We start from the raw sequence: 22,300 nt of genomic DNA, 5'->3' as shown, positions 1-22,300 counted from the left end.
TGAAATCGAATGCGATCGTATGTTACATTACACACATTGAGTTTCGCACTTTTTAGACCTCAATCCCTACCTCAGAACCCGCATTAAAGTTACGTTATCTGGATTATGACACTGGAAATCTATCTGCTTTCTATCTAGATTTTAGGATTTCAGAAATTATTCATTTTGTATCACGCTGCTGACTCTTGATCACGTATTTTTGTGGCCGTTTTTCGGGCACAACTACAACGCCGCCGACGCCGCTTGTTTTTCACGTATTCGCCTCGAGATCGAACCGTGTCGCCACCGTGCGGCCGAAATTGGAAACGCGCGAAAGCGGGGATACCGCCGTGCGTCATCTGCTACGGGCGCACGCTCGGAAGCATGGATCTCGACGACGCAAGCCCGTTTCAGGCTGAGCTTGACATCCCTTACTAATTTTTTTATGTTTTTGGTGCCGTTTCTTCTTACTAAAGGTTGTGTTGTATCGTTTCACATGCGTAAAAATTCCGCAAAGCGATTATTATTAAGTCGGAAGCTTCCATAATCTTAGTGCGTTGGTTTGTATACAATCGCTGGTCACACGTATTTTTGTTATCTCGCACAAAGCGTGGCTTCCATAAAGCATTGAATGTCGAGTGAATCTGTGCTTTGATTCGAAAATTAACCCCAGTGATCGCTATCCTTTAATAGACTAATCAATCAATACATCCGTATGTTGATTTTTCGCTGGTAATGTTGCGTGAAAGACGTTAAAACTACACATTTTTTCACTGGTTTTACTATGTCATAAATGGCATATTGCACTCCCATTCTAAACTTCACGTTGTGACTCCTACAGAAATATGAACACTTTCCGTGTTCATATTTCTGTGCCTTTTAAAGTGAAGTATTTTTTAAAGTTATTATTTAAACAGTATAATCACCGTCGGTGAAATGACAAGCACGCTGAAGTGGTTTACCGTGCAAGCCAGTCTCACAAAAGAAATAAAGACGTCAAAAATATTAAAGCAGGCATTTTTTTTACTCCTTGTTGACTTTCTCCAGCACAAGACTCCAATTAATCGGCAAAAAAATGCAATTAAAGCATTACTTGAATAATCTGAAATTTAATCGATGAACTGCCCAGTCCCGATATACGTTAGGTGAGGGCAGAGGATGATCGGAAAGCCTCGTGAATGTCGCTAGCCCTCATCAGTAAAAGAGTATCACTGCGGCCGATGCTGTCTGTGTCGGGGTGCGCGTCGTTTGTTGGGGTTGCAGAGTCTACTGTGTTATATTACAAGATTATTTAGCTAGAAATTTTTAAGTAGTAGCCTCTTGACATCCGCGGCCCTCACCAAGAAAAGTGAAGCGGGTGAACCCACACTACCGAGGACAACATTGAATAACAGGAACATTGCTGCGTTCCTTGGTTACACTCGTCTATTACAGTCACGGCAGATATATTAGAACAGTTTGTTTCGCTTGTTTCAGTTGTCCTGTCAACCGTGCAGTTTGCAGAGGGGGCTATGTTCAACAAATGTTTTTTTTTCTAAAAAGAAACGTAAGTGACAGAAGTGATGATATCGCGTCTGATTGGTTAGAAGCTCAAATGACGAAAAAGGAAACTTTCATCATTTGAGCCTCTAACCAATCAGACGCGATATCGTCACTTCTGTCACTTCCGTTGCTTTTTAGGAGAAACAAAACATTTGTCGAACATAGCCCGCCAGATCTTAACTAGAAGAGATACACCCTCCTCATCGCAACGCAGTATATTTGTTGAGACTCCAAAAAACTTACCCACACTACGGCACAGTAAAAGGGCAGAGGAACTCAATAGCATGGTAATCTCCAATACAGCGTTAACTTATCTTCATTCCAAAATATTTATATTACTGCAAAAGCTAGAAGTTGAAAAAAAGCATAGAAACTGCGATTTCACAGCCCACAGAACCAGTATTATGTAATGTGGATTGGGATTGATTGTTTTTCTTTCTTTCATTCCCACGTTGATAAACCGATACACCCATTTTAAAAGAAACAAATATTTAACACAAATATTCCTGTTCAGCCGGAGACAGGCATCAGTCGAGGTGATTCCTGCTGTCAACGTCTGCTTAGAGCAGACGACGCACCCACAGAAGCGATTATATAAATTTAGGCTGCACGCTGGCAGCACGATTCGATCTTCACTGAAGCACCGAACAGTACCGCATCCTTTTCCGCTAGAATTGTTTTACTACCGATAGTATGCGACAAAATAAACGCAAGAACCTATGCCGTCTCGCGCGCGAACGTGGAGAGCCCATGGGGCGGCCGTTCTCCTATCCCCGCTTTGATGATGATGATAACACGACCGTAGCGCCACCTCAAGGTCGGTCTCGAGGCCAATTGTATCTAGGGAGGTTGCCCCAGGGGCATAGGACCACTTGTAGAACGACTGCAAGGACGACGCCAAGATAATGGGTCTAGTATGGTCGCCCATTGAGCGGTGCGCGCCGTTCCATCGTATATTTATCGGTTTATACGACACTTTTTCGCTCAATGGGACAAGTAAGGCTTTCGCCTCAAGACATGTTTTACGCATGCCGTTATTAAACATCATAAAAATGACGTTTACGAAGCTCCTAAATTTCATACTTTTCGATGTCACAAATAAATGGAAGTGAGGGGGTGAGAAGAGGGAGAGAAGAACGCCAAAACTAAAAACACGACGAAGATACTTAAGATTGCTTACGCGTAGGAATGCGAAAGCGCTCCGACACACAGCGCATTCCTAAAAGCAGCGCGCCACGTCTTCCTTCTTCACACGGCGCTCTAGCGGTGACATCACGCACCCCCCCATTGCGCCGGCGCGGCGAGCCCCGCCGGCTCCACGGCTTCCGTAACGACGCATCTGCCGTTGCGATGCCTTTCTTTGTGTTTTATCTCTAAGGCACGTCCACTTTGAGCTTGAGCGGCGCGTGCCTGATGGCGTATCGGTGTGACCATCTTTCGGGCACAACGCCCGAAGTAAAGCTTTCGCCTTAAAGGACACATGCAAAGGGAAAAAAAAAACGTTTTCTTTTTTTTTAAAGAGGCTAGATAGGAAAAGAATATTATAAAACGAATTTACAACGAAGAATCAAAATATTTAGAGCTATATTTACGGCGCGAAACAAATTTGAAGTTGGCGCCCGCGGAGCCGCCGCTGGTCACGTGGTAGGCCCGCGCGCCGCCACGCTGCGTCGCCGCCACCGCAAAGTCATGCCGCCGCCGCACGCTGAGCGTTCTGCGACGCCACTTCGACGCGATTCTCCACGCTGCCGTCGCCGTCGCCGCCGCCGCACAAGTTCGTCTGCTTCGTGGCGCCGCCGCCCTCATCTGACCGGCGGACAGGTATATCACGTCTGCTTGCGCTTTTTCAGGAGTTTCGTTTGGGCTCTAAAGTTCCTTATTACCCTTAGTATTTTGTTATACTTCAAACAAAGATGAATAAGTTACTTTTAGAGGCCATAGGAAGCTCCCGAAAGAGCGCAAGCACCATGTGATAAATAAGGGCCAGTCACATAATAAATAAGGGTCACTTTGCCACGGCGCCCGCGGGCGCCATCTACAAATTCGTATAGAGCCGTAAATATAACTCTAAATTTTTTTTCTTCGTTGTAAAATCGTTTTATGACATCCTTTTTTTCATCTAAGCTGTTCAAAGAAAATGCTTTTTCCTTTGCATGTGTCCTTCAAAAAAAAAAAAAAAAAAAACGCGCGCGCGCGCGTGAAAAATATCGTTTCGCGTTGTTGTATATTTTTTGTGTCTATAGCTATATTCCGTTTTACGACAACTTGGCAACCTGAGGAGGCTAGGGCCCCGACACCCAAAAAGAGCGTCGGAGCGAGGAGCGAGGCACGTGAGACGACGTCACGGGATCATTTGTTTCACTACGCCAAATGCGAGGCACGACGCCCGGAGGCTGTCGTCTGCAAGCCAAGAGTCGTCTGCTCCGAAACCAACCAACTTCGCATGAACGTCCACTGCAACACCATTTCCGTCTGCTAAAATAGCGAGCATTTAGTGAAATGAACAATTCATGAGACAGCTCTAAGCTCAATTTAGCCATGAATCTGTGACGGGTGCGACGGTTTTGAGCGGAAACGGATGATTACAGGGATGCGACCGCCAGTGATCGCCAACGGCCACGGCGCTACAAGGAGAAAAATTCGGGAGCGGACGTGGATGTGCCGTCACTTTTTTTGGCTTAAATATTTTTGTAACTCAATTTATTTTTTATTCTTCATATCTTCTCTTTAGTGAAGGAATCGCGCAAATTCAATTTCCATTAAAAAATTTTTTAACGGCGCCATTTTTCAAAACAAATTTTGCAGGATTATAGGAGCATACAATGGGCCCTAGCAGTGCAGTTTTTTATTTAATTTTTTTTTATTTTCAAGATACTGCCAATCCTCATTGAGGGATTATAGCAGGTATGGTACAAATAAAACAACACACACTTTTTGAGGCGCGCAGTTATCTCATATCTTATTTTTGGCATGTCATAACCTCTTCAAGTCATGAGAATCCTCGACGTGTGTGTGCGCACCTTTCGTCACGATGACCAGAGGTCACGACAAAAAATGTGTTTCGTACTTTTGTTCAAAATTATGTGTCACGTCTGTGTCGTGTCCTAAGCAGCTTCGCTGGTCATCAACTTTCCCAGAGTAGAATGTTTTCATGGCAGGAAGGAGTAGACAAGCGATTTCATTGTGAAGCCGATTATCCAGGGGCTAGGGAGCGCGGTTCTCACACCGCGGTACCACGATCACTGAGAGTTGCGAATAATCTATTTCATACTTAGTGCAAGCTAAGCTGGTGACGCCAGCATGAGGTTTGATCTTGTTGATCATTTGCAAGTGTTCTCGCGCCACAGAAACCACAAACGAAGCCACGCGCTTGTAAAAAAACCTTGCTTCTACTAAAAAGCTTATACACACAAAAGAAATCTATGTCTAATAAACACATATGATCAAATAAGATTATATAAGAACATACAAGAAACTTAAGAGAAAATATAAAAACAATATAAGACTATATAAGAAGTTATAAGAAACTTCTCATCAATTTCTAATAACTTTTTCATTGTCTATATAATGATAAAACTTGCATCAATAAAGAAAATTACATCCGACGTCCTTTCTACGTGTCAGAAAGAGTTGACCATAAATACAAAGTTGCAACCATAAACTCTTGTTGTAGATAATTTTTTATTCGAACTGCATTAGAATGGAACATGCTTAATTCCTACCCACCTATATAGGTTCAGAGTAGTCATGCCCACACACAGGATCCTCTATAGGTATACAGGATCCATACCCACCTCAAGGATCCTGTATAGAAATACAGGGCCCATAACAGCGATGACTGTTATGGGCTCTACCCACTAGTGGAAATGACGTCCGTTATTGATGCAGTTGTATTAGTGTTATAAGCTTTCCCGAGTAATCGGGGGACAGGAAGAAATGGACACCATCGTTCTCAGCGTGCGTGTGCAGGCAGCTCGAGATGCCAGACACTTCTTGTCTTTATTCTCGCGCCACGGATGCATGGCGCCGCTAGCATCATCATCATCACACTCCTCCCCTTTTTATACGAAGGATCAACAATACTGTCTCAAAACCTAGACGTCAAAGTTCGGGTCTCTATGGCCTAAGGCTTGTAACGATCTACGGGCTTTTTTACTCTCGTAGAGCGTAGCTTTTGGGGACTACTCGGAGTCTGGACGGTTGGCAACGTCTGGCATGAAACTTCCTGAGTTCGAGGAGGTCCTATGTCATGGTGTGGTGTTGTTGGTCCATGATGATCTTCGTTCCCGGAAGATCCGGTTGACCTGTCTCGTTCAGCTGTGGAGTCGGTTGCCCCGTGCGCTCTGTAGGGTGTCACAGGTGGACGATGATGTTCTCGAAGATGGTCACCATGACGGTTCCAACGAGTCCCATCTCTCAGTTGCACCTGCACAGATGATGAACTCGATGGTTGTATAACAACCCCAGGAAGCCATGAAGGCCCTGACCTGAAATTTCGGGTAAACACTTTTTGACCATGCTGAGGTAGAGGGCCTTTGCGTGCTCCTTGGTCATAGCGTAACTTTTGCTTCAGCTGCTTCCAGAGTACTTCACTCCGCATGTCCGGATGTAGGAGGTCTAGGGCTGTCTTTAGCTTTCTGCCCATTAGTAGCTCAGCTGGACTATGACCTGTTAGTGAATGCTTTGTAGTTCTGTATGTCAGAAGCATCCTGTCAATTTTGGTCTGAAAATCTCCAGATGACGCTTTCTTCAGCATTCCTTTCACGGTCTGCACGACGCGTTCCGCAGCTCCGTTTGATGCTGGGTGGTAAGGGGGAATCAGCAAACGTCGGATCCCATTGCGGCTTAGGAATTCGCTGTACTTGTCGCTTACGAAGGCCGGACCGTTATCCGAAACGATATCCGAAACGACAATATCTGGTAGACCGTGTGTCGAAAAGATGTTCCGAAGGCATTTCATCGTAGCATCAGCAGAGGGTGACGATACCGGTATGACCTCAACCCACTTCGAGTATGCGTCGACCAATACCAGGAAATAACGTCCTTGGAATGGACCACCAAAGTCAACATGTAAGCGGGACCATGGCCGTTCTGGAAAAGGCCACGGGGTTGACTGTATTTTCCGGTCTGAACGGTGATGTTCTTGGCATTCACGACAATCTTGAAGCTTTGCCGTGATACTGTGGTCTAGCCCATCCCACCACACGTGACTTCGTGCAATGGACTTCATCTTCTCCACTCCTGGATGGCTTTCGTGCAGTAACTGAAGTACTTGTTCTTGTAACCTGAGTGGGATGATCACTCTTGATCCCCACAGTAAACAGTCTTCATGGACGCTGAGTTCTGTCACCTTTGTTCGAAAAGGCGACCACTGTGGTCCTCCTGGGAGATCGCTAGCGGACCACAGTGCTTGTCTTACTCGTGACAACACTGGGTCAGTCGTGGTATGCTGTGCAACGACTGCGGCGGAGAGAACAGTAGGGTACGCCGCTTCCAACATGAGTACATCAGCTGGCCGCGGAAGTTGGAAGTTGTCCACTGGTAACGGTAAGCGACTCAACGCAACGGCGTTACCTATGCTCGGGCCGGGTTGGTAGACCAGCTTGTACTTGTACGCTGCTAGTGTAATTGCCCAACGTATGACTCGAGGTGATCCTCTCTCTGGAATGGCCCTGTCAAGGCCCAGAAGTCCAAGGAGAGGTTTATGGTCAGTGACGGCTTCAAACTGGTTACCCCAAAGGTACTGATGAAACTTCGTCACTCCGAAAACGAGTGCCAAGGCTTCCTTATCCAGCTGACTGTATTTTGCTCAGCTGGTAGGAGGCTTCTCGAGGCGAAGGCTATGGGACGTTCCTGTCCCCTTGAATCTCGATGGGCAAGAACAGCGCCGAGTCCGTCAGGAGATGCGTCACAGCTGAGGATGATCTCTTTGTTAGGATCAAAGTGTTGAAGTACTGCTGCAGATGTCAAGAGCTCTTTGCTCTTGTGAAAAGACTTCTCCTCTTGTTGCCCCCATCGCCATGATGTATTCGCAGCGAGCAGGTGGTACAACGGTTGAAGTACTGAGGACAAGTTGGGAAGGAAACGCCGGTAATAGTTGACGAGTCCAAGGTAGCTTTGAAGCTGCTTGAGGTCAACTGGTCGAGGCGCATTTAGGACAGCTTCTACCTTGCGTGGCGTTGGCTCCAGTCCTCCGGCTTCAATCACATGCCCAAGGTATTCCACTTCAGGGGCCATAAAAGTGCATTTTTGAAGCTTGAGCTTGAGACCTGCGTCCTCTAGACGCTGCAGCACTTGTTCAAGATTTTTTAGGTGGTCTTTGTCATTGAGTTCAGTCACGAAAATATCGTCAAAGTATACGACGACGTGTTGCATATCCTGTAGTAGGTTTTCCATTTCTCTCTGGAAGGTTGCAGGAGCCGAGGATACTCCAAACGGTAGTCTGGTATATTGAAAAGTCCTTTTGAAGTGTTGATGGGGACAATCTTCTGACTCTCAGGCTCGAGCTCCACCTGTTGGTATGCGTCCTTCAGGTCCAGTTTGGTAAACTTGACGCCTCCTGAAAGTTTGGCCCACAGATCTTCCAATCTGGGTACCGGGTACTTCTCGAGAATGGTTGCAGGATTTACAGTAACTTTAAAATCACCGCAGATCCGCACGCGGCCGTCACGTTTTAGAACAGGCACGATCGGTGCTGCCCATTCGGATGTTCTCACAGGACAGATAATTCTATCGCGCTGAAGTCGTTGCAGTTCTTGAGCAACCTTGTCCTGTAGCGCAAACGGAATCGTGCGAGGCTTGAAGAACTTGGGCCGCGCTCCCTCTTGGATGGTGATCTTAGCTTTCACACCTTTCAGCGTTCCTAGTCCGTCGGAAAAAAAACGTCCTTGTGACTTTTCAGAATTCCTTCCATGCTGGATGCAGCGGTAACTTCTTTCGCATCGACCAAACTTATTCCAAGGGCGTTGATCCAATCTCTTCCAAGGAGTGTAGGAGTCTGATCAAGTGCGACATACAAAGGAAGCGTTGCTTCTTTGTTTAGAAATCGAACAGGTATGACAACCTTGCCTTGAACCTTAGAAAGGTCACCGCGATAGCTTCTTAGGATGACATCCGAAGGTTCACATTGAAGCTCTGGAAATTCTTCTACGAAAGTTCTTTGTCCGATGATGGAGACGCTGGCTCCGGTGTCCACTTCTAGCCGAAGTGGTTTCACCGCCACTTCTAAAGTAGTAACATATGGAGGTGATGATATGTAAGATTTCAGTGACCACATGTTGTACGTCCCGGGTGGCTGACTCGTGGACGACTGTTCGGAATTGTCAACAGCATAGACAGGACGCTTGTGAGCGTTTTTCTTCTGTCCAGAATTGTTGGATTGGCCTTGCTGCTTCTTTGATTTGCACACACTGGCAAGGTGTCCCGTCTTGTGGCATGCGTTGCACTTTGTTTTCGAGTGCTTGCACACAGACGCATAATGAGGCCCTCCGCAAAGATAGCAAGTGATGTTCTTCGATGAAGCTTCTTTGGCCACGTTGATACCTTCAGACGCCGCTTGACATTTTCCTTGTTTCATTAGCAAGTTCGAATCGTTCTTGGCAGTTTCTATCGCTAGTAGAAGCTGTATCGCAGACTCGAACGTGAGATTGGGCTCTTCAAGCAACCGTGTCTGCATTGTGGAGTCATTGATGCCGCAGACAAGTCTGTCGCGAAGCATGTCATTCAGGAATGTTCCGTACTCGCAGTGCTGGGTTAGTTTCTTGAGTGCGGCAACATAGTCGCTCACAGATTCTCCCGTGTGTCGACATCGGCTGTTGAACTTGCAGCGGGTGACTACCACTGAGGGTTTTGGGGTGAAGTGGTTGCTGAGAGCGCCAAAAATCTCCTCTATGCTCACTTCGTTAGGAGCCTTGGGGGTCAGAAAGCTCCGCAGAATGGAGTACGTTTTAGCACCACAGGACGTCAGAAAAACTGACCTTCTTTTTGCAGTAGGAATGCTGTTGGCCTCGAAGAAGAGCGCGGTGCGTTCCATGTGCTCTAACCAGTCCGCTGGTTCCCCGTCAAAGACTTCCAGGGTCCCGTACTTCGGCATGGTGGAGCTGAACACGGCTAATGCTTGCCGTAAGGAGATAATACAGGTTTTACCCTCGTCGCCAATTTGTTATAAGCTTTCCCGAGTAAATCGGGGGACAGGAAGGAATGAACACCATCGTTCTCAGCGTGCGTGTGCAGGCAGCTCGAGATGCCAGACACTTCTTGTCTTTATTCTCGCGCCACGGATGCATGGCGCCGCTAGCATCATCATCATCACAATTAGTAGTCGGTACTGATGTTGGAGTTGATGGTGTAGGACGTCCGGTCGTCGATGCTGCCAAATGCTTGAAAAAGATCGCCCGCCACAGCGTTAATAACCCGCTCTATACTTAGACTTTGTTTAGTACCCGATGCCCTCTCCAAACTAAATGAGTTGGAGCATCATATGCATAGAAGTAAAATATGGTAGAGCAATTTTGTAGAGACCAGGATTGTGGCTCTAATGGCTGTTATAGGAACTACAATTTATTGCCTCTTTGACTTCTCTTGTGAAGCCATACAGGATTTAGCTACCTATATCGGATTCCTATATGGAAGCGTATAAGGGAAATATGTTTTGTAAGTCTTCCTATATAAAAAGCAAACGGGGAGTTCCTTCCTGTAGGACGTCCGGTATAAAAGTTTACAGGAAATGCCTTCTTGTGAGACTTTCTGAATGAATTGATATAAACTTTTCCAGTGCGGTTGGGTTCGTGTTTGCTGCTTTCCAGCTTTTGTTGTCGCACAGCTCCTCCTACGTAATTTTAGAACAAGAGAAAGACTCGTGCTATTGACCTTCGTCTTTCGGAAGCGTACAATGAAAGAAGAGTCGCTACATTGGGGCTGACTCACTCGAGTTTTTGCGGTTCACTATGCGTACCTGCGAAGACAAAAGCCGTGGATTTGCTATCAGATCGAGTTCAGTTTTGGGCTTCTGTTCAAACAGGGATGGTGCTTGTTATAGGGAAATTAGTACAATTTAATAGCGCTGATAAGAGCCACCGTAGAGACCTCCGTGTTTCTTTATCCATGCCCTCTACCGCGAACCAACGTTACACGTAGCAAATCTAGTAACGTTGCCGGGAACTGTCGGGAATAGACGGGTACGTTTTTTGCAATTCCCACAGGAACTGTCGGATGTCCGAGGCGCCGATGACTGCGACCCTGCGACCGGTCCGAAAAATCAATCCGGAAGCGACTGCCCCGTCCCTCGTGCGACAAAAAGCTTTCGCGCGACCGTTGTAATTTGCAAGAGCGCCATTTGAAAGCAGTTGTTTTGTGCTCCAGATATAAGGGGCTGCCTTTTCTGAGATGCAAATACGTAAGGATTGATATATTTGTACTTGCCTATCCAGAAACTTTCCCCGGGAGTTCCAAATCCACGCTCATATTCTGTAAAGTTTCTTTCAAAAAAATTGTCACCCTGTTCGTTTTCGCTCCGACGTTGAATCACCTGGAAGTCGATAGATGAGTCAGCCGAAGGGAATCAGAATGTACCCGCATTTGTTCCGCCGGGCTGGGGTAGCAGCTATTCTCCTGCTCACTATACTTCGTTTCAGCTTCGGTCCGAGCGCGGCCGATGTTATGAGCCGAAGGGTCAATCAAACAGCGCCAAAGCGCAGCGTCATGGCGTGCTCTCTACGCTTAATAGGACTAGCCTGCGGAGGAGCGCGCACAGAGAGATGGCGAATATTGGCTGGTCCTATAAACCGCAGAGAGGACGCCATGACGGTCTGCCTCTTTCGCTGTTTGGTTCACCCTTCGGCTCATGACATCGGCCGCCCTCGGACCGAAGCTGAAACGAAGTATAGAACCGAGCAGCACAGCCAAGGCTACAGAAGAGAGAGTGTATCCCGACCTGTTCAAGAGGAGGGAAAGGAGACACAGCCCTTCGCTACCGTTTATCCTTTCCCTCCTCTTGAACAGGTTGACATACCCTCCCTCCCCTCTGGCTTTGACTGTACTGCACGGTTTTATTTAGAGGGAGTATAGACACGTTTCAAGGTAATTTGGCAAAAGGCGAAGCCTACGCTCCCAATAATCCAATTAGCCTATTGGGGAGAGACACGTGGCTTTGTTCTATCTCACTAGTTGCGCTTTCTCCTCAAAATAAAAAAAAAAAAGAAACTTTTGTGCCTTGTTCATACGCCGCGCTAAGTTCTTACAAGATTTGATCGTCAGTGCAGAAGCGACGCTTTGGGTGCCTGAAGCGTGCACGTCTTGATAGAAAAATGTACACATAATCTTAAATGCCCCTCCGTTATCGTAATTCTCCACAGAAAAGGGCAAATGAAAAATACTCCGGGAAAAGCCGGATTTCTTTTTTTTTTTCTTTTTTTTTACAACAGGGTGTTTCTACATCAGATCGTACAATGATGGTCTGGGTCATATTCGTTATGTTTACATAAAGAATATATATATGCGAAAGCCATGTTCTTGGGAGGCGCATTCAGATATGTGAGGACGGCGTAGCTAATTTTCTTCCGGAGATATAAAATTTCGAAGCTCGAGGCGTGGCGAAGGTTTCGCTATGGTCCATTGCACAGCCTTCAATTTCACAACGAAGCATGCACGTAGTAAAAAGTTTTTTAATGTATTTTATGAAAGGTTTACGACGTGTACATTGAACATTAAAAGTTAAAATAAAAGAGTTCCACACAAGAAAAGTTACGAAACACGTCAAATAAAAAACGTTTTAGAAAAACACTCACAAATTGCTTACCAACGAAATACTGCGAGTAAAACGACGCAAAAAATATCGAAATGAACACATTGAAATGCATTTACGATTATATAATGAAACTATGTTTAGCGTTTACTTAGGTTTTGTTATTAATGCAAACACTGTTAATTTCGCTAAACGTGTCAAACTTCCACTTTAATATTATAAACCTCAAATTTGTACTTTCTTAAACTCAGTTTACAATGACTGAACAAACAAGTTATGGCAAAACCATTTAAGGGAAAAACGACAACAAACCTTCACTCAAATTGAGCTAGCTGTTGTCTTTAAAGAGGCTTTGTCGCCGGACGTCGGCTTCAATGAGGGATTTGCTAGAACAGACAGAGGCTGTACAGCGGTGTTGCTCTATCGTACGCCGTAAAAAGTTGTGGCGACCCTAGTTTAACTTCATATTTTTGTTTCCTTGCGTTGCCTTCAAAAACCTCCTTCACCCCTCGCCCCCTTTTTCAATACACATCAAATTGAGTGTTTTTTGTTTGTTTTTTACGGAGCGCCGTAAAAGGCTGCGCTGCCTCATCTCTATAACGCGAAATATATGCCCATTCTCCTATTGGCTGAGCAAAACGGCTCCTAGACAGCCATTGGTGGCCGCTTCACGAGAGCGCGCGCTCTGGGCCGCTGCTCTCGTGCCAGGCGTTGCGGGAGGGGGGTGGGTGGCCCGCGGCCCCTTCTGCTCTTCTTGGCGCCAAGGAACATGACGGCGCCTGATGCATCTATACCGTCGGCGGCCGCCAAATCGGCAGTAGCGAAACGCAGCCGTCCACGCCAGTACACCGCAGACGAACTGAGGGAGCGGAAGATGACATCGATGGAGTCGCATTCACAACTCATAAGAAGTGCTTAGGTGTCCTCGAATTTTTTTCTTCTTCTCTCGCTTCCTTCTCCCGGGTTTACTTCTTCATTCAGAGGTGTGTTTTTTTTCTTTTTTCCGATAGATTTTTGGTTCAACGCTCTAAGATAAAGGGTGTAGCCCTTACACCCCTTGTCACATATACGACACCCACAATCTTCAGTTCGCCGTACACCGCACTGAGATCAAGCTGACCGCCCCAACGTTTATGAAAGGCTTGATGACGGTGATATATAAGATATTAAACAGCTTAAATTAGCATCAAAAATCACATAAAGAAAACACTGAGGTTTTACAGAACGGCCAAGAAAACCCTTATAACTTTGTTTACATGCAGTTACACTTACGTAAGCTATTTTGATAAGTAGTACAACTCAGCCATCAAGCCGCTCGTGAATGTTAGTAGCGTCGGCTGAACGTCAGCGCGCTGTACGCCCAACTGAAGTATAGGGGTGTCGTATATGTGACAAGGGGTGTAAGAGCTACACCCTTTTTTTAGTGCGAAGGAAGATAAGGGCTGACGCATTGAGGCTGGCATCGGGGGCATCATTAAATGTCGGTTGCTAGTTGAAAGAGCCCTTCTACACTGAGCTATAGTTCACTGTTACTGCACTGTCTTCGTGCCTACATGTTTTATTGTTTCTTGTTTTTCCAATCATCTTCACCAACCCGCTCAAAGTTTCTTTCCGTTCTCCTGTGGTTCGAAGGTTTCCGCGTCGGATTCACACACTTTCAAAGCTTCGGTTTGATCATGTTCGAACATCACAACCAGTCGGCATCGCTGATGTTGGCCGCCGGCAGTCAACTTCTGGCGAGAAGAGGCGTAAACACGCGCTTCAATTCGTTCTTTACGAAAACAGAAAAAAAAGGGTTGGCTTTCTATGTCGAATAAGATGGCACTAAAGACGCCCTGTTTAGTGAATTTTGGGAGGGGAAACGTTCTTGGCACATTTGCTCACATGCAAGCTTTAAACTCAGCAGATAATTGCAAAAACTGCTGATTCGTTGCTATGATTGCTTGGTGGAATCGAGATATTCTAGGAGATTGCTTTTTTTTAATTTTTCGAAGATGAACGAAATAAAAGTGACACGCTCCATATCCTTGCAAAAACAACATTTTAGTCGCGACGTATGAACAGTCTTTGATTAGTCTGCCTGAGCATGGCAAAATTGTTGCACTCCGTAGATCAGAAATGTTTACGGTGCGGTACGATTGTCTACGTGGTGTTTTAAAGTGGACCATGCAGTACATAGCGATACATGGCCTCGTGCAGGTATGATGATAATCTAGATTGAACAGGCTGAGGTGGAGGCTAAATCCAGGATCTTCGGGCTTGTGCAGATCGAGCCTCGAATCCACGTGCTGCGGTGCATTAACACAATCGGCTACTGACACCCCTTTAAAATTGTTGCGTTACGCCTTTTCGACGACCTTGCCTCTTCAACAAAATAAAGAGGGCAAAGTTATCTATAAAAACGCTTTTTGTATTCGCTGCGTTATGAGGAGACACTTACTGTCCATCCGCCGCCATCGGACGTCATGTCACATGTTACATTTACTGGATCGTTGCGAATATAAGTTTCACATTCACCGCTCTCGCTGCGGTCCCTCCTTTTTTTCTGGGAACAGTTTCTCGTCCGATTTCCAGCTGAAAAATAAAGGTGCGTGAAGCAGACATTACTTATCAAGGTTCAAAGAAGAGGGACTTCTCAAACATCCGCCGGCGTTTCGGCCAGCGGTGCGCAACATCGATTGTTAATTTGTGACACACGGTCAGAGATGCAAAGTAAACGACCCAAGAGAACTTTGCTAGATATGCAAACATAAAAAAAAACAGTCTTGTATGTTGTTTCTCTCTGCGTTTGATTGAATGAATGAGCGGCTGAGCGCTCGCAGAGAGACGGCGGACGCCGTGACGTTGCGCTTTCGGCACTACTTGACTGGGTCCTCGGCTCGTACCGTCGGGCACGCTCAAACTTCACGTTTCTTTTTTTCTTTTTGTACAAGGTTTTGGGAGAAAGTACAGAAGGCAGTTTCACTCAGCCTGTTTGAGTTTCTTATCTCTATATGTTATTACCTCTCGATTAGTTTGGGCTACTTAGAGAACAAGAAGTGGGCCACAAAACATGAGCGCATCATAACTTAATTCGATGGGGCAAAACAGCTCAGCGTCCGGTGGCGACACAGTGTGTTGAAAACAAGCGACGAGTGTCATCACCTGTAAGCATTTTGTGATTGGCAGTCGGCAAGAGCAGTCAGAACATATTTTATGCAGGCTAAATAACGTATATGACTTCATAAACCATCCTTAATCTTTGAAAAAAGCGTTTTTATTGAGCGAGAAATATGAAAAATACAGAAAAATATCTTTAAAATGAGCGAGAGCTGCGGGCGTCCCATCGCTCTATCGGGAATCGGCGTGTCGGGCTCATCGGAGCGTGTGCGCGACGCCTATTTTTGTGATTTGAATCTGCCCTGTGTCGTGTGCTGCTCTCGCCGTTCAGTGTGGTGCCTTCGGAATTGTGTGTTGGTGTGCACAACACTCGTGTGCTCAATTAGGCAAGTCTATAAGTACGCGGGCGGCTCTCCTCGCTAACTGGAGAAACTTCGTAGGCTTAATAAGGTGGACTATCTTCACGGGGGGCCAGAAAGAGCTTGAAGCGCCATGACGAACCAAAGTTACAGTTAATTAGAATTCAGGACGACTTCGTGTATGAGCTATCTGTAATCACGTCCTCACCGCCAGCCGTATACCCGCTCGAAACAACGAATGCCAAATGTAGAAGCGGTGCGCAATGAAGACGAGTTCGAAGCCAGAATGTTCATTCGGAGTGCGCTGCCGTTTGAAACTCGTAAACAGCGGAAATTAGGGATCATCGGCTTCTTCCCTGGGAGTTATAAGTAAGGGAACGTGGAAGGCTGCTGTGAAACGCGAGCGCATCAAATCCGTCGAAGCCGGCCGGCAAAAGCTTTGACAAACACGACACTTTTTTTTATACAATGGATTTTTTTTTTTTTTGAGCCGTTGCTTTGGTTACATGACGCTGCATTCTTTGACGGTGCGCGGCGAGGTGGACGACGACCAACGTTCTTTGCCGGTGCGAGTTGCGTTTCTCAACTCCGAAGAATAAACGGCCCAGGTCCATTAATAAAGCCGATCGCGTTCAAAGGCTCAACTTACGACGATGCAAGGGGCTCTATAGCTACAAGGCCAACTATGCCAGCACGTTCTCGGCGCGACAGCCTTGAGCCCAACCCGCAGCCGATTGGCCAGCCGTTTCGCTCCAACTCCCCCAATCATTGATATTTTCTGGCCGTGGTGGCTGGAATGTCTGACTTGGTGTGCGGTGGAAGAGAAAGGGAATCAAAATGCATGTGTATATTGTACAGTGGGCTGGATTTCGGAAAAGGGGTCTGAAAGTCAATAAGCCTCCCCGCTGGATGTGCCCCCCCCCTCCCCCCTCCTTATCTCCTGAATTGTTTATTTATTTATTTATTACATGTACCCCACAGCGCCCGTGAAGGCATTATAGTGGGGGAGGGGCAAAAAGAAGAAAAACAAAGGGCGTCACAGAACATTAAGTAAAAGCACTCGCAGCCGACGCCTCTAAGGGCATCTTGGAGAAACTTTTTTAATCGTACTCGAGCCTTCGCTGGCAGGTGTGAAACGATTCCCGAGGAGGAGCGGATGAGCACGACCGACCCCGACGAGTCCTGACTTTAAAATACAAAAGATCGGAGGATTGAAAAGTTCGAGGCGTGTCTAGTTACTCTCTAACAAATCCATTAATCAAGGATGACGCGAAGATTCACCAATCAGTCCCCCTTTTTTTTTGTATTGTTGCTTTACTTAAAAAAAAGTGAAAGCCGTTTACAAATCCCTGTAACGCCGAATTGGAGCGCAGCTCTTGAGGAGGAGGAGACAAGGGTACTGAGGGGAGGGTAGACCCCTCCCCCTTCTCCTCCTCCTCCCCTCATTCTTTAATATGCTCCGGGGGGGGTGTCACGTGACTTCGGGGAGGAGGTCACGTGACCTCGGGGAGGCGTGACCTGGGGGTGACCTCAAGGCCACGTGACCCCAAAGGTGACCCCCACGTGACCTTGGGGTCACGTGACCTGGAGGGGTCACGTGACCTCGGGGGGTCACGTGACCTCAGAGGGGTCACGTGACCTGGGGGTCACGTGGGGTCACGTGACCTTGAGGACCTTGGAAGGGGTCACGTGACCTTGGGTGTCACGTGACCTCGGGGTCACGTGACCTTGGGGAGGCGACCACGTGACCTCAGAGGGGTCACGTGACTTGGGGGTCACGTGACCTTCAAAGGGTCACGTGGGGTCATCTTGGGGTCACGTGACCTTGAGATGACCTTGGAAGGGGTCACGTGACCTCGAGGGGTCACGTGACCTTCAGGGGGTCACGTGACCTTGAGATGACCTTGGGAGGGGTCACGTGACCTTGGGGGTCACGTGACCTTGGGATGACCTTGGTTACGCCGACGGCGACGGCGACGGCGACGCCGACGCCGACGGCGACGCCGACGCCGACGGCGACGCCGCTCAAGCCGGGAACGGGCCCCTAAGAGCTGCGCTCTAAAACGTTTTAGAGCGCAGCTCTTAGGGGCCCGTTTCCGGCTTGAGCGGCGTCGCCGTCGGCGTCGCCGTCGCCGTCGGCGTCGGCGTAACCGCGCGGTGCATCATGGGAAATGTCCCATAATGCACCGCGCGAGCCCCCCACCAAGGTCACGTGACCTCGTGGGGGGTCACGTGACCCCCCGAAGTCACGTGGCCCCCTCCTCGAGGTCACGTGACCCCCGCCGATGTCGCGTGACCCCCCGATGACGTCATCGTCACTGATGACGTCACCGGCATCCACATCGTCATCGTCATCATCACTGATGACGTCACCGGCATCCACATCGTCATCGTCATCATCACTGATGACGTCACCGGCATCCACATCGTCATCGTCATCACTGATGACGTCACCGGCATCCGCATCGTCATCGTCATCATCACTGATGACGTCACCGGCATCCACATCGTCATCGTCATCATCACTGATGACGTCACCGGCATCCGCATCGTCATCGTCATCATCACTGATGACGTCACCGGCATCCGCATCGTCATCGTCATCATCACTGATGACGTCACCGGCATCCACATCGTCATCGTCATCATCACTGATGACGTCACCGGCATCCACATCGTCATCGTCATCATCACTGATGACGTCACCGGCATCCACATCGTCATCGTCATCATCACTGATGACGTCACCGACATCCGCATTGTCATCGTCATCATCACTGATGACGTCATCAGTGACGTCACTGATGTCGTCACCGGCATCCGCATCGTCATCGTCATCATCACTGATGACGTCATCAGCGACGTCACTGATGACGTCACCGACATTCGCATCGTCATCGTCATCATCACTGGTGAAGTCATCAGTGACGTCACTAATGACGTCATCGGTACCCGCATCGTCATCGTCACTGATGACGTCATCAGTGACGTCAGTGATGACACCATCGGCATTGGGGGTCACGTGACCCCCAAGGTAACGTGACCCCCCCCCCTGGTTAGTTTAACCCCCCCCCCCCCAGTGCCCTTCCCTCCTCCTCCTCAAGAGCTGCGCTCTAATTCGGCGTTACAGGGAGTTGTAAGCGGCTTTCATTTTTTTTTAGCAGGCAAGGCTAACGTTGTTCACTCGGTGGCGTCACTAAGGGCGGGGTCGCGATGGGTCACCGCACCGAGTGCCACTGTCTCTAGAGACGCCCACTGTATGCGCTCATTCACTTTTGGAAGGGAAGCACAATTACATTGGATACACAAAAAAACAATGGCAAGCTTGAAATATTCTGAAAAAGGATAGTGGACGTTATTGGCGGCGAAGTGTTTTGGTGGCGCCCTCCTATGGTTCCCTCTCGTGACGTCATTACCTTGCGAACAACAAGTTCGATGGTGTTTGTAATGAGCATGGCGGAAGCTTGAAATGATTGCGCTTTGAAACCAACACTGCCGATACCGTCAAAATTGAAGTTGGTAGGCTACTCTCATTTTTGTCGATGAGAAAACCTTTGCCGATGTCATAGTCAGCATTCGGCCAATCGCTGCAGGTCGACCACAGTGACACTTTCGATGGCGCACGTCGCCATTACAGTATGTACACCACGGCACAATGCGCGTAGCGCTAAAAAGCAATTCCCGGTTTTTTCTCCATTTCTTTTAAAACCTAAGAAAAGTAATACAAGACTACTATGATGGTGGGAAGTGCTCACTTCGGAATCCAACTTAGCACGTAAAACTTCGAGCTCGGCAATAACCTTTCGAAATAAAACTAAAAGCAAATTAATTGTAGATATTGCTTTTGCACGAACAGTAGGGAGTTTTGGTGGACCCTTTCCGCTGTCCCGCAAGGTTCTCCGCAACCCGCTACGAGATCCGAGATTTTCCATGCAAGGCGCAGTAGTAGCGTCTTCGTTCGGAAGGGCTTAGCGGCAGGAGGAAAAAGGCCTACGAAAACTCCATAGTGTCGCCTAGTGTACATTGTACCGGGCGTGTCACTGCCAAGGACCTAATGATTCCCCCTGAACATTGTTCGGTCTACGTGGATCGATGAAAAGGTGGTCTCACGTTTGTTTGTATTGCAGGGGTCAAATATCGTGTAGGTTTTTGTCGACGTGGACTCTCTTTCGGTAATTTCCGGAACATTCCGAATATTGCCTTCCATAAAGACGTTCCCGGCCACAACAGGTATGAAGAGGAATGCGACGAACATGTTGAGTTCTTTGTCGATGGTACGAGGGTTCTCGTAAGTCGTAACCACTGCTGCTCTCCCTGTATCGTTCGCTCTATATAGCATGAGGACATCACGTGGATAATTCGAATCAGCACCTGCATCAAAAAAAAAAAAAATTATTTTTTGTAGGCTCGGGGAAGAGGTTGGCTGGTGAGATTTTGTCTTTAAGAAAGCAATGACACTTTTGCGTCATTGCCTTTTAGAAATACACTTCTGTGGATTTTTTGTTTATTTATTCTTAACCTTCTCCGCACAGGCAATTGACCCCACTTAAAAGTCAAAGACATCGAGTGGCAATCTAAGCAGCTCCAATACTACCGATCTAAAGGTTGCATTCACCCCTGGCGTTCGAATCGCAACCGCGAAGCGGATCCGCTCGTTTTCATCATGGCACGAGCGTGAAATTGTAATGCATCCTTAAGCAACCGCGTTGGCAGCCGCTTTGCGAACGCGGTTCAACAGCCAGTGTGAATACGGTGTAATGGTCGTGATAAGGAAGCAATCTCGCCTGTGTCACGGACCCTCGACCTCATGAATTCGAAGGCGGCGTCAACGACCACCTTGCTTGAATAAGGAGTATTCACTGGCGGCCATAGCTGTGGGCGCGACTGCTGAGCGCGTGCTGACGCCGAGCTTTCACAGTTCTTTCGCCGCGTGCATTCCGCACCATCAAGATTGCCGGTCTTAACAGCCTATTCATGGGAGTTCGCTCTGAGCTTGCGCTCTAAAGAGCACCCACAAATAAGGCGTCCTGTGAATACTCCCTATAGACCAATCTCACAAAGTGTTCAGCGCGTTCAGCCGCCCTAACCTTTGTTCACAGGAGGCCTGACGGCCGTGCATGCGAGGGCTCGTACCGTCTCGTGCACCACACGCGAAGAGCTCCATCGGAGTTTCAGCACGTGCAGAAAGACTAAAGTTCCCTCGATGCATTGCGGCAGCGATGGCGCAGTCACTGTGCCCGGTGAAATTGGTCTATTAATTCCCCACTTTCAGTTCTTCGCTTTTGGAAGACGTCCGCTTTTTCCGCTGTGAAGAAGCTGCGTAGATGCCGCCATGAGAGCGTCTGGTTTGACCACTACCACCTAAAAGACAGGGCCTGCCCGTGACGTCATCGTGAGAAGAGCCCCGACCCGCCCCAAGCCGCAAACAGGCTAAAGCTAAACGAGAATTCGCCGCAATGCGAGAGACGCGTCCTTCTTGCGGTGGAATCTTTAGGTAGATTTGGTTTTACTTTGAACAGGGTAGACGGACTGGTTATTCAAAAGGGTCTCTTGAATTCTAAAGAAGGGCAAAGTTGTCAGATTGCGTTTACGAAACAAACGGCCGGTGCGTTGGCAACAGCGGAAGCTTTGACGTAGCGTCGTGTAAAGAGAGCCAAGAGAGCTCTCGTCTGCTCCGCTCCAGCACTTCGTTTGTCTGCCTAAAGCCGCGGTCTCACTGCCACCACATCATAGAAAAAGCGGTCCGCAGACGCTGTCTGAAGCGTGAGTCTTCATTGTATTACGGTCCTGTCATTTATTGGACACAAAAAAAAATGCCTGCCGACGTGCTCGAAGCCAAAACAGTGACGTCTCGTTGATATGAAAAGCTCCGTTAGCCCCAAAACAGTCATCCATAACGTGAGGTTTCCCGAATAACGAGACAAAAATGCATGTTTTTTTTTTTCCAGTTTGTCCCTGAAAATAGTTTCGATATAGCGGGGTGTTCGTGTTAACGGGGTATAGATTAATATGTATGAAGCACACATGCTTCGAGCATTCTTGAGGCGTGTTCACAAGCAATTGAGTTATTATGTCCGCAGCAAATAACGTCTTTTGTATAATGTATGAGCAGTGTGGATTAGCCGCGATTACCCGCTCTATTGGCCGGTTCAGCAGTGTGTATCCTTCCCTCACAGCTGAGGATTTCGTCTAGCAAGCTGCAATACTGCGAGTTAGCTCCTGCAGCCAAATAAATTTCACAAGAACTCATGGTGAACAAGTGCTTTTGTTGTTGAGTCTGATTCCGAATCGCCGTCTGAATTTTTTTTTTTATTTATTTGAAAGTTTTCGTGGCTCCACTCAAGGACCCTTAGTAGGAGTGGGTACACCATACGACAAAAAAAAGTAGAGTCATAAATAGAGACAGGAAAAGAATTAACTGCAGTAATTAAAATGTCCGCAGCAGTAATGAAATTTTTAGCAGGTGTTAAGGTGGCAGTATCGTTTGGGAGCTCATTCCAATCCTGAATTGCGGGAGTAAAGAAAGAACATCTAAAACAATCATTTATAAACCTGTATTGTTTTAACGCTCTAGTATAGT

General features: G+C 47.5%; 1 protein-coding gene across 1 annotated transcript in view; it reads right to left on the bottom strand.

Moving 5' to 3' along the window:
- Positions 1–20,059, bottom strand: part of LOC115327354 (ficolin-1-like) — an 82,931-nt gene extending 62,872 nt beyond the window's left edge. The window contains exons 1-3 of the mRNA XM_040207280.1: positions 19,831–20,059; positions 14,703–14,836; positions 10,942–11,047 (exon numbers count right to left, since the gene is read on the bottom strand). Coding sequence (XP_040063214.1) covers positions 10,942–11,047; positions 14,703–14,836; positions 19,831–20,059 — 469 coding nt within the window. The remainder of the gene's footprint in view (positions 1–10,941; positions 11,048–14,702; positions 14,837–19,830) is intronic.
- Positions 20,060–22,300: the final 2,241 nt, after the last annotated feature.

This window comes from Ixodes scapularis, unplaced genomic scaffold, assembly GCF_016920785.2.
Source record: "Ixodes scapularis isolate PalLabHiFi unplaced genomic scaffold, ASM1692078v2 PGA_scaffold13__105_contigs__length_92229423, whole genome shotgun sequence".
Lineage (NCBI taxonomy): Eukaryota > Metazoa > Arthropoda > Arachnida > Ixodida > Ixodidae > Ixodes > Ixodes scapularis.
Note: the sequence above shows the minus strand (reverse complement) of the source record. Positions and strands in the feature narration are given on the sequence as shown.